Source organism: Neopelma chrysocephalum, unplaced genomic scaffold, assembly GCF_003984885.1.
Source record: "Neopelma chrysocephalum unplaced genomic scaffold, ASM398488v2 Primary Assembly neopelma1_74, whole genome shotgun sequence".
Classification (NCBI taxonomy): domain Eukaryota; kingdom Metazoa; phylum Chordata; class Aves; order Passeriformes; family Pipridae; genus Neopelma; species Neopelma chrysocephalum.
The window spans coordinates 7823615-7834922 of NW_020897735.1; the positions used below are offsets into that span (position 1 = coordinate 7823615).

Consider the following 11308-nt stretch of genomic DNA (forward strand, 5'->3'; position numbering starts at 1 on the left):
AATGAGAAAAATGAAGTTTGCAAGCTGCATGAAAACCAGGGAGAATGTGGAAAATGAATATTCATGTGGCTAAAAAGGATTGAATTCAGCTTGGATTCTTTCTTGATTCTTCCACAGCCTGCCCTGTAGAGACATCAGCAAATCACTTAACAACAACTTGTTTCTTCATTTATAAACCAGCAATTTCTGTCTCCCAGAGAGGTGCAAGGTTAGCTGAGGCAAAGCTGATAAAATCTAGATGGAAAATGCTGCAGAAAGCTTCGTGTCACTGCACTGACTGAGCTTCCCCTGAGTGTGGTGATGAGTTCTGTGAGTTCCAACTCTTCTACAAGGGCCCTTCAGGCAGAGCTGGGGTCAGGGGGACAGTGGGTGCCAATGCTGCTGTAATTCGGTGTCAAGACATTCTGGAGCAGTTGGAATGATTGTGGAATGGCTTTCCTCTTGCAGTGTACTCTATTTTCCATAAGCCAGTCTAGATAACACTTTTCCAAGAAATTCGTCTGGGTCAGAAGCAGTTCTGGGTGCTGTTCACAGGCTGTTATGGTGATCTGTGCTCTAAATGACTGTTGTCCTCTGTAAATGCTGCTCAGGAGGTGCCCTTGTAAACTGTTTGTGGAAAAACTGTTCAAGAAGCAGCTGTCTTTGTCCTTTTTCAGGATTAAACTGACCTGTCACTATAGAACAAAACCTCCCAGGGTTAGATTGGTCAATTAGCAGCCACTGATTGCCTTCAGCAAGGGCACAGCTGACACAGGTACTGTACCTTTTTTTAATGTAAAGCTAATTTAATGCCTACCAAGAGTCACAGGCTGCAAGAATCTCTGAGCATCTCTGCCCCACTCCTAATGATAACATGGAAAAACTCTCCACAAACTGAGAAAGCAGAACAAAGAGTGGAGTGGGAAGCTAATGGGAACATGTGTCATGCTGCCATGGCATCGGAGCCTGTGTGTTCTCCAGGCTTTTTTAACAGACTCTTGAACAGAGTCCTTGTCTCAGCTGCATCTCCAGGACTGTGGGAAGTGGGGGAGGCAGGCACAGGTCTTGTGTTGATGCTCAACTGCTTCTATGCTGCTTTCTGTGCTGCTCCTTTAATTGCTGTTAGAGCCACAGGCTGTAATTTGGGAGTCGTGGGTTACGTTCCTCGCTTTGCCGAGGCTTCACTCCCTTTCCCCTCAAAGTACCGAGTTGTCATAATTATGCTTGAAGCTTAAGGACATCCAAAATTAGAGGCATCATTATGGAAATCATCCTTTTCAGCAGAACTCTAAACCAAGAGCGAGTCCTTGCTGCCACCTGCTTTCCTGGACAGAGATGTTAACAGCTGGAAGGAAGGCCTTTGAAGAGCCTCTAATTTTGTGGCTGGTTTTAATCCCCTGAAATCAGCTGCACAGATCCATGCCTGTGACTTTTGTTCTTTGTCTTTTTTCAGCCTTTCTGACCACTACACAAGGAAACTTTCTGGACCCTAGCAGGTAGTTCAGTGGGGCAAATGGAAAACCAAGCCAGAATGAGTCCAAAATCACTGTGTGTGTATTGCTGCTGACTCACGATGCCACTACCATCTTTCTCCTCCCCAACACCCATTCTGGCTTCCCCTTTTTTTATTTATCTCTTTTTTTCCCCTTCCATTTCCCGTCTTAGAGTACGGCTGAGTAGTTTCCCCTTTTCTCAAACTAATTTTGCTCCTGGAATGATCTTTGCTCTGGCCAGAATATAAAGGGAGGCTGCACCCAAGACACGTTTTCTCAGAGCCAGGACACAGGAGGGGAAACAAGGAGATTTTTGTGACTGCACAGGCTCAGGTTGGTCCGTGTAATACAGAATGGTTTATGTTAATGGGGAAAAAATATATTTTACAGCTCTGAGGCAACAATGGGTTTAGCAACAGGGAAGTGCATCTCTTGTAATCTGGTGTTTGTGACCATAAATTGCTGAAGCTGCAGAGGTGGGATCTGTGAGCTGGGATGTGGGAGGCAGGTGACCTCAGGGCTTCCTGGTGCTGATCTTCACCTCTGTGTGTACAGTGGAAATCATGGACAGCTCTGTGTATGGATAAGGCACAACATGCAGAAGAACACCTTTTGTATGATGAGAGGTGAACTCAGTAAAGGCTGTTACCACTGGGGGGTTTCACAGAGCCTTTTGTGGGTGTCAGACTTGGTGTCTGACAGAATTCAGGGATCTCAAATGCTGGGGAATGGAGAAGGAGGTGTGAACTGTTTGTAAAGCAGAGGCAACAGCTTATTAGGAGAGTTTTAAAGGTGTTTTCACTTTTTGCCATCATCTTATCCTGTGTTGTATCCCACTCTTTTTGTGTTGCTTATGGGGATTAAAGATTTAATTCTAAGCATAGCTGAGCACCAGGGTGATGTTTGTTAGTGAGACTTGACAGCACTTTCTTTGGATAGCTGTTGGGAATCTAGAGTTGGCTGGATTTTCCTCTGTTCACAGGGCTCTCAATGACTTGCCTGTCTGCACTAAGTCTGTTGCTAAATAGTTTTACTTTCCTGTTGCAGTGAACTCTGGGAGCTGCTCAGCTGCTTGGAAGGAGGTTCATCGAGCTTTGGTGACTTCTGTTTTCTCAGAATTTCTCCCCAACTGTGGCAGCAGCACTGGCACCACCCTCAGCTGCTGCTGCCCCCACTCTGGGACTTCCCTTTGTGTGAGGTGTGACTGTTCCACAGGTGATTTGCCAGCACATGGCAGATGTGCTCCTGTGTCTAAAAGACACTTTTCCGTTCTCAGTCTGTGAACATCCTTGGCTTTTCCAGCACACTCCAGGAGGCTGAGTCTGTTTGCTTGTTTTCTGGGGGTTGTTTTCCAGGCAGGACAGCGCTGCTCACTGACACTTCTCACCGCTGACATGTTGGAGGAAGATAACGATGAGATCTGCTGGAATAACCTGGAGAACTTCCGAGTGAAGCTGATCTCCGTGATCGACCCTTCCCGGATAACCCCCTATCTGCGGCAGTGCAAAGTGCTCAGCCCTGACGATGAGGAGCAGGTCCTCAACGACCCCAGCCTGGTCATGCGCAAACGGAAGGCAGGTGGGTGGCTGAGGGCAGCCTTTGGCTCCCTGGATGCTCCTGTGCTCTGCTGGGAGCAGATTGGAACAGTTAAAATGCTTTTGTTTCGTCACTGGGCAATTGGTTTAGGATTTTCTGGGGAATTAGGCACTGGAAGGGCTGCCCAGGGAGGTGGTGGTGTCACCATCCCTGGAGGTGTTTAAGGAAAGACTCGTTGCCATGGTCTAGTTGACAAGGTGGTGTTTGGTCATAAATTGGACTTAATAATCTCAGAGCTCTTTTTCAACCTGATTCTGTGATTCTATGATTTAATCCCAGGGACTTCTGTATGTGGAGAATGTGGAGCCATTTTTTGTGATGTTAGAAATAGGTGAAGAGATGAATAACTGAACAGAATGTCCTGTTGCCATTCTTGCAGGTGTTCTTCTGGACATTCTTCAGCGAACAGGACACAAGGGCTTTGAGGCCTTTATGGAGAGCCTTGAGCTTTATTATCCACAGCTGTATAAGAAAATAACTGGCAAGGAGCCCAGCAGGGTTTTCTCTATGATTATAGGTACTGTTTGTGTCCTCAAAAACAGCTCTTCATTTGGTGTTGCTGTGCAGAGTCGGGAGCACTCCCTGCCTTGCTCCCTGTGTGCTTTGGGAGGGTTCTGGGAAGAACAGCCCTGATGTCACAGGCTGGACTGGGGGGAGGGTGGAGAAGGAAGGAGAGGGATCAATTCTTTCTGCCTGTTCTGTCAGTGGCACTGTGGTGCAGGAGGGCACAGAGCAGGGGGAAGCAGCGGGGATGACTTGATCCCACAAGTTCAGGGTTGGCATGGGCTGATCCCGAGCTGCAGTGGGAAGTGGGGGGAAGCTGAGCTGTGTGTGTGTGTCCTGGGAGCAGCCAGGACAGCAGGGGCTGACTCCTGCCCCTCAAACAGACACCGCTGGGGAATCGGGCCTGAGCCAGGTGCTGATGAACGAGATCATGAAGCTGCAGAGCGCGGTGCAGGAGGAGCGGCGCAGGGCCCAGGAGCTCACGGTGTGGCTGCACAGCAAGGAGGACACCATCAGGGAGATGTGGGTGAGGGACAGCCTGCTCCGAAAGCACCAGGAGCGGGCCCAGAGGATGAAGGAGGAGAGGGACAGCCTGAGCAGGGAGCTGAAGAAGTGCAAGGATGAGAACTACAACCTGGCCATGAGCTACGCCAAGCAGAGCGAGGAGAAGAGCACGGCCCTCATGAAGAACAGGGACCTGATCCTAGAGGTCAGTCACATGTCTCCAGCTTCCCCCTTCTTATCTGACCCCTGGAAGGCTGGGCTGAGCACCTGACTTGTCTTTGCCCAGCATGAAGCACTGAGCATCTTCTCTAGCAAACAGCATGACTTGGTGGTCTCTGGCTCAGCCCTGTAGGCCCATGTTCTACAAGTTGTGCTGTGAAATATTAACAGCCTTTCCCTCTGCTCTCACAAAGGCAGCACAGGAACAACATGGATCTGTTAACACACAGGCAGGACTCTGGTCCCCAGAGCACCAAACCTCCTGAGGAAAACAGAGTGGGGAAAAACTTGCCCTGTGTTTGTCTGGGGAACGGAGCGAGAGCTGCTTTTGCAGGCCAGAGTTTTCCCCGTGTTCCTGATGAGCTCTGAACCTTCTCACAGATTGACCACTTGAAGCACAGCCTCATGAAGGCTGAGGATGACTGCAAGCTGGAGAGAAAGCACACCATGAAGCTCAAACACGCCATAGAGCAGCGCCCCAGCCATGAGGTGGTGTGGGAGATCCAGCAGGAGAAGGAGCTGCTCTTGGCCAAGAACCAGGAGCTCGAGAACACTCTCCAGGTTGGTGGGCTGGTTGGATATGGATTTGTGAGAAGTGGTTACTTGTAGCAGCCAGGGAAGTGATAAGGCTGCATATTCTGTGGGTCAGCTGTGAGCTTGTTCTCCCAAGTCAAATAGAGCACTGGGGCTGGGACAGTTGATATGGAGTCAGGTGCTGGCTGTACCTCACTTTTTTCTTTGTCCAGCAGGTTGCCAGGGAACAGAATTTGGAGAAGAGCCTCTCCAAGGAGACTCTGGAGAGTGACTGCAAGCAGATTCTGGATGAACGGCGGGAGCTGGTGGACACCATTTACAGCCTGCGCAAGGAGCTGCGCCGAGCCAGGGCCCTCCAGGACAAAGTAGGTGCTGCAGGGCAAACTCCTCCTCAGGGCCCTGCTGGGAGACAGGCAGGTGAAGCACCTCTTGCCTGTGGAGCAGAGCAGCTGCTCAGGAGCAATCCTACTGTAGTATCTGTATTTTAGCACTCTGTGTGCAGGTGATGGCTCAGGCTGTGGAGGTCTGGCCAGAGCAATCTGTGACACAGAGTGGGAGTGGTGCCAGTCTGGCTCAGGTGCTTTTTGACCTTGTCTCAGCAGTATGCAGAGGAAAAAGAGATGCTTGAGCTGCAGTGCACATCCCTGAGGAAGGACTCCCAGATGTACAAGAAACGGATCGAAGCTGTTCTGCAGCAGATGGAGGAAGTGGCTGCAGAAAGAGACCAGGTGATAGAACATTCCTCATGGAATGCTGCTCATCCCTTCTCTGCTGCCTGAAGTGGGCAGATGTGTAACCCTGACTCTGCTGCTGTGTGACATGGCACGTGTTGTCCCTCTCCCCAGGCTCTCCTGACCCGGGAGCAGTTCCACATGCAGTACTCCAAGAACCTGGTGGAGAGGGACGCTCACCGCAAGCAGATCCGGGAGCTGGGGGAGAGGTGTGACGAGATGCAGCTGCAGCTCTTCCAGAAGGAGAGCCAGCTGCTGGCCACTGAGGCCAAGCTGAAAAGGTTGCAACTGGAGCTGCCCACCCCGGTAGGACTGTGATCCCTGGGATGGGATTGGGAAGCTGAGTGTGGGGCCAGAGTGTGGCTGTTCCGAGGCCTTTGCACCTGGACAGCTCCAGGGACCACCTGCCTGGGGAACCATCAAAATTAATTAAAACCAAATGCTGAGTTTAGACAATGAAAGACATGATGGTTCCTATGACCTGACCTTAGTTCCAGGCATGGATAAGGTGGGCTGATGCTGTGGTTGTGTTTAGAACATGTCCAAAGGTGATGAGGGGGGATCCTCAACCATCAAAGAGTGAACTCTGTTTAGAGACTTTGTGTGAGCCATTTGGATGGAATGGGAAGCTAAACTTTCTGGAATTAAATTAGATATACAGGGGCTTTTAATTAATATGGCATCTTGTGTGCTTTCTCCAAGTGACCAAACAGGAGTGTAGGAGGCAGGAATTCCACACTTCTCTGTTTTTTGGAGCTCTTAGTCTCCTCTATGTTCCCTTGCTGCCACTTCCTTGCTTGTGAGAAATGATTAATTTCTACTGGTTTTGTTTCAGACCTCTGACCTGGATGATACCTCCTCCCGAGATTCCCAGGAAGTGAGTAGGGTGCCTTGTTTACCTTTCACTTTCTTTTGGGATGGTTTCATATTCCTCACTTGTGCTCAGCTCCCCAAGTATCAGCAGTTCCCAATCCATGGCTCAGGCTCCTTTCATGACATGAAAAAGTACAGAGGCAGCCAAACAGTGACAGAATCTCCCTGTGTCCTGAGGATTCTCAGTGTAGGACACAGTTATGGCATTAGTCAGCAAGATTTGCTGAGTTTAAACAAATCAGGGGCATTGAATGATTTGGAATTGCTTCTAATTGTCTCTCTTGTGTGAGAACAGGCAAAAATAAGTCTTGCCCTGGGGACATCTGTAGTAAAGAGTTTCACTTAGTTCATAACATCAGAGTAGGAGTGATTGTCACTGTCATGTTGTCTGGAGGCCAAAGGAGCTCATTATCCTATTCATGGAGGACAAATCCATGAGTAAATCTGTAGCTCCTGGCTGGGTCTGCTCTTTGCTGACAGCAAGGTGCACCAGGGAAAGGCTGGTTCTAAGCATGTCCAGTTTCTTATATTCCTGGATCTCTTCCTGCAGACTGAGGGGCAGTTCTCACATTCTCCCTCTCTTTCTGTCCCACAGCTCACCCTTCACAGCCACCTGGATGAAGATGCACAGCCCACTAAAAGTAAGGCTTTACTTGGGAGAACACTGGGCAGAATTCTGGAGAGAATGGTCCAGTCTTTCAAAGGGAAATGAAAAGACATTTCTGGGTTTTATTTTTAGCTGGTCACAGAGCAGAACAAACATCCTTCCACTTCAGCTGGACCGTGTGGCTTTCTCCAGGGATTCTTCCCTCCCCTCTTCCCTTTTATGTAGCAGGTTGTTTTCCCAAAAGCAGAACCAGGTGGTGAGTGCTGTCACTGGTTCTGTTTCTGTGGCATCCCCAGTGGAAATGATTCAGCAGTGTGGAAAGGAATGAATAGGCTCCTCTTAGAACTTGAAAATCTCTTTTGAAACAGGTTGAGAAAGGGAGAAAACTGGCACAGTAGAAGAAATTTTCTGGTTTGATCTCCTGGAAGATCTAAATGATCTGTTGATTCATTGAGAGGGGAGATTTTTCACAAAAGCTGAACAACACTGATCCAAAAAGATTTTTTTTATTATTCTGCCTCGCTCAGTTCAAAAATATATATCATGACATCTGGTCACTACATAAGGAGTTTCACCAAAATATGGTCTGATGTGAAGTGCCTTGATATGCATAACTTGAGGAACGGATAAATTACTGTTAAAATAATAATTAACATGTTTCTCATAGTGACCTCTAACATGAGTATTATTTTTTTAATGATGCTGAGCAGAGGTGCTGCTTGGTAAAGGTTTGTTTTGCTCCTGCATAAGCAGAAACTGGGGAACTCCACCATCTGAGCAAGACTCAGGGCTCAAGTAAAATGAGAAGTGACTCTGCACTGATCACAGGATCAAATCCTGGCATTTTGGGCTTGGTTTCAGTTCTGCTGAGGTCTCTGTGCAGTTACATCACAACTGTTCTGTTTGAAGAACTGGTGGAGGGAGAAGTTACTTCACAATGGCAACTCTGACTAAAGGTGTGATTTTTCCATCTCTCAGAAGATTGCCCTGAAGGACCAAACCAGCAGCTCAGCCCTGGAGAGGACAATCTGCCCCCAAAGTCACTCAGTGTAAGAGAATCTTCATGGGCTCTCCTGGGGTTTGTGGTCTTTAATGTTCTCATTAATGATGGATTTACCAGGTTTGAGAAGCATGTCAGCTTTTCCAAAATCTGAGCACTTAGTGCAGAATTCACCCTCCGAAAAGGGTGAGCTCTGAGCAGCAGAACACTTCTGGTTATTTCTCCATTTGTGCATAGAAACTTCTCCTAATTACTTTCTATCCTTCATTTCTGGGTGTGGACGTTTTCCAGTTTAATTGATTGCAGCATTACTGTTTGTAAAGGAAACAGAATCCCAAATTTACAAATGTGAGGGAATAAATATGCTAAAACTCTGTGAAGCAGAGGTATTCCCATCCTGCACACACACTACTAGAGACAGCCCAGAAATGAACCTACTGTACTTCATTCTGCAGGCAGCTACGTGGTGCTAACAATGACCTGATGTTTGGAGGAATCCAGTTAATTTTTTTTAATTTATTTTTTAATTCAAGGAGTGTGGCCTGGCCAACGAGGAACTGGCAGAAAAGGAGAGGAAGAGGATGAAGGACTGCTTTGAGCGCTACCGAAGGTCTGGGCTGCAGTAAGCAGGACTAACCTAGACATAACTGTGTGGCTTAACTTATTATCTTGTGTTTCCTCTTTCCTGCCTGTCCCCTGCCCCCGAACTTGATTCATGGAGGGCATAAAATTAAACACAAAATGGACCAATACATACTAAACCTCCCCAAAGCATTGAAATGCTGCTTGTTTGCAGAAAACACCTTCTAAGAATGATACGTCCGGTCTTGTTTTTCAGAAAAAGAGCCATGAGGAGGGTGCCAAAGGACCGGCACCATGAGGCCGACTGGGAGAACACCACGGGCAGCGACAACACCGACACCGAGGGCTCCTGAGGGAGAAACAACGGGGACACTGAGGGCTCTGGAATGAGGGACAACAGGGACACCGAGGTCTCCTGAGAGACGAAAACAGGGACACCATCAGCCCCTGAAGGAGGGACAACACTGGCATTGAGGGCTCCTGAGTGCAGGAACCAACCCGTGAGGAAAACCCAGCCTGTGCTGGGGTGGCTGTGCCTCTGACTTTCACTCTGCATGGACTATTTAGATTTTAAGACCATCCAACCCAACATTCATGAAAAGTTAACGCGCGAAAGGCTAACGCGTGCCAAAGGTTGGACTCCGTGATCTCAGAGGTCTTTTCCAACCTCGTTGATTCTGTGTAACGGGACACTGTTGTTTGCCTCTGACACGCCCTCGTCCATCTCTCTTATAGGTTAATAAACACGATGAAATATCTGCGTGTGCAACAGTGCCCGGGGCTGAGCTGCCGGTTAATTAAAGAGTTAATTGAAGGCGGGTCCCTGGCGCTGCCCGAATCCAACATGGCCGCCGGCGCTTCAGCCCCCGCCCCCCGGCGCGCACGCGTGGTGCGATGCGGCGCGTGGCGCGGGCCGCGCTGAGGGCTCTGCCCCGGGAGGCGCCGCCATGGCGGCCCCGCCGCCCCCCGCCCGGACCCGGGGCCGCGCCGCCGCCTCCTCACCGCCCGCTCTGCACCGCCCCGGGGCCGCCCTGGGGTCCGGCCCGCCCGCTCTGCACCGCCCCTGGGCCGCGTTGGGTCCCGTGTCGCCCGGCCTGCACCGCCCCGGGGCCGCCGCCAGCTAAGCACTATCGCCTGGTGTACACCTGCAAGGTGGGCGAGGGAGGGCTGTGAGGGACAGGGGGACAGAGCTGGAGGGGGCTCCCGGTGTAGCTGCTTGCTTGTGGTTCTAAACCTGCAGTCAAAGACTAACTCGGGCTGGAGGAGCCGTCTGGAGGTTTCCAGTCCCACCCCGTTGTGCGAGGAGAATGTTTGGTGTCTGATGAGTATCCCCCCTCCTCAGGGAGGCACAGAGAGCAGTGAAACCCCGCCCGGCCTTTGTGCTGGGCTGAGCTCACGGCATCGAGCCGCTTGGGGTAGTTCGAGGTGACGGAGGGGGAGAGAAAGTTTTAATCGCATCAAGCGGGTTTGTCCTAAAGGCCCAGGAGCTGCAGTTTCCGCGCTCACAAAATCCGCTTTGTTTCCCAGGTGTGCCAGACGCGCTCGTCCAAATCCATCTCGAAGACCGCCTACCACCGCGGGGTGGTGATCGTGACCTGCCCCGGCTGCGGGAACCACCACGTCATCGCCGACAACCTGGGCTGGTTCTCCGACCTGCAGGGAAAGAGGTGGGTGTGCCGAGGGATCTTGCTCAGCCCCTGCTCAGGGGTGCAGCCGGACCCTCCTTGAGCTCCTACGTTATTTCTGTGATGCTTTTAAAATGTGGCTCAGGCAAAAAGACAGGAGTTTTTGCAGGGTGTAATTCTGTCGCATCCAGTTCCTTAAAGCACACAGAGTCGGTTTTATGTCACCTGTAATTTGACTGGCACTGTCTAGGATCCAAATAAATGGTGTGAAGCTGCAGCAGAAGCTGTGGGGTGCACAGGGATCCTTATTGGTGGCAGCAGGTGAATTGCTGCCTGTGGGGTTCTGTTCCCCTCAGGCTTTACCACATCGTGGCTGGGTTTCCCTGGATAAGTGTCTCAAGCATGTAGATTCATCTGCTGTGGAATTTCAGTGATTTCTAACTTCCTGAGATACCTTTAAAAGCTTCTGTTTAGCTGTAATTGCTAAATTATTGATCACAGTGGATAAAAATAGTCCCAGAAGGTTTGGGCGGTTTTCTCTGCTTCCCAAACTCTTTATGGAGGAATCCCACGGTGATGCTCTTGTGATTCACTGCGTGGTGTCAATATTGAGGGCAGAGTGGAGCAGGGAACTTGTGCTTGGCTGTGCTGGGCCTTTGCTGTGGTGTCACTGTCGGTTCTCAAATCGCTGTCCAGGAATATCGAGGAGATCCTGGCAGCCAAAGGGGAGAAGGTGAGACGTGTGGCTGGTGAGGAAGGTCTGGAATTGCTGCTGGAAAGCTCAGCAGAGCCCGAGTCCCAAGGTCAACTGGCAGAGGGGGACAGCAAGGAAGCCCCCCCAGAGCCTGGCAGCAAGGGACAGACCTGACACATGGGGCTGTGACCTGTGGGACAGACCTGACACGTGGGATTTGGGTTGTCCTGCTGGTGCCAAGAGACTCTTCACCTTCATTCCCTGATTTTCACAGCCTGTATTTAAAATAAACTCGGGTGTGGGTTTTTCTCTGTCGTGTGTCTTTGTCTTGTGTAACTTTGCCTTTGATCAGGCTGATGGCTTTAGA

General features: G+C 50.1%; 2 protein-coding genes across 5 annotated transcripts; both read left to right on the forward strand.

The window, feature by feature from the left end:
- Positions 1–9: 9 nt before the first annotated feature.
- On the forward strand, positions 10–9422 carry CARD9 (caspase recruitment domain family member 9). Of its 4 annotated transcripts, none has more exons than XM_027687707.1 (14): positions 10–754; positions 2520–2687; positions 2828–3050; positions 3448–3585; positions 3956–4281; positions 4677–4856; positions 5042–5194; positions 5429–5557; positions 5675–5866; positions 6396–6437; positions 7029–7074; positions 8019–8089; positions 8574–8662; positions 8879–9422. In XM_027687707.1, the coding sequence occupies exons 3-14, from the start codon at positions 2867–2869 to the stop codon at positions 8973–8975; spliced, it is 1647 nt and encodes a 548-aa protein (XP_027543508.1). In that variant the 5' UTR covers positions 10–754; positions 2520–2687; positions 2828–2866; the 3' UTR covers positions 8976–9422. The 4 variants fall into 4 exon arrangements, with proteins under 4 accessions (XP_027543508.1, XP_027543507.1, XP_027543509.1 ...); XM_027687708.1 differs by lacking the exon at positions 10–754 and adding an exon at positions 1421–1805; XM_027687706.1 differs by lacking the exon at positions 2520–2687 and having other exon boundaries at positions 10–309; positions 5045–5194; positions 5432–5557; positions 8574–8650.
- Positions 9423–9675: 253 nt separating this feature from the next.
- DNLZ (DNL-type zinc finger) lies at positions 9676–11247 on the forward strand (the record flags this gene model as incomplete). The annotated part of the gene is made up of 3 exons (XM_027687932.1): positions 9676–9774; positions 10150–10289; positions 10944–11247. Coding segments are annotated over 3 exons (411 nt in total), but the record flags the coding sequence as incomplete, so codon positions are not given.
- Positions 11248–11308: the final 61 nt, after the last annotated feature.

Bases quoted from the DNA above. Each gene is read 5' to 3' on its own strand.
- CARD9 (XM_027687706.1), top strand. The intron at 3,586-3,955 runs GTACTGTTTGTG...CCCCTCAAACAG, and splicing joins GGTTTTCTCTATGATTATAG to ACACCGCTGGGGAATCGGGC. The intron at 8,090-8,573 runs GTAAGAGAATCT...TTTTAATTCAAG, and splicing joins TGCCCCCAAAGTCACTCAGT to GAGTGTGGCCTGGCCAACGA.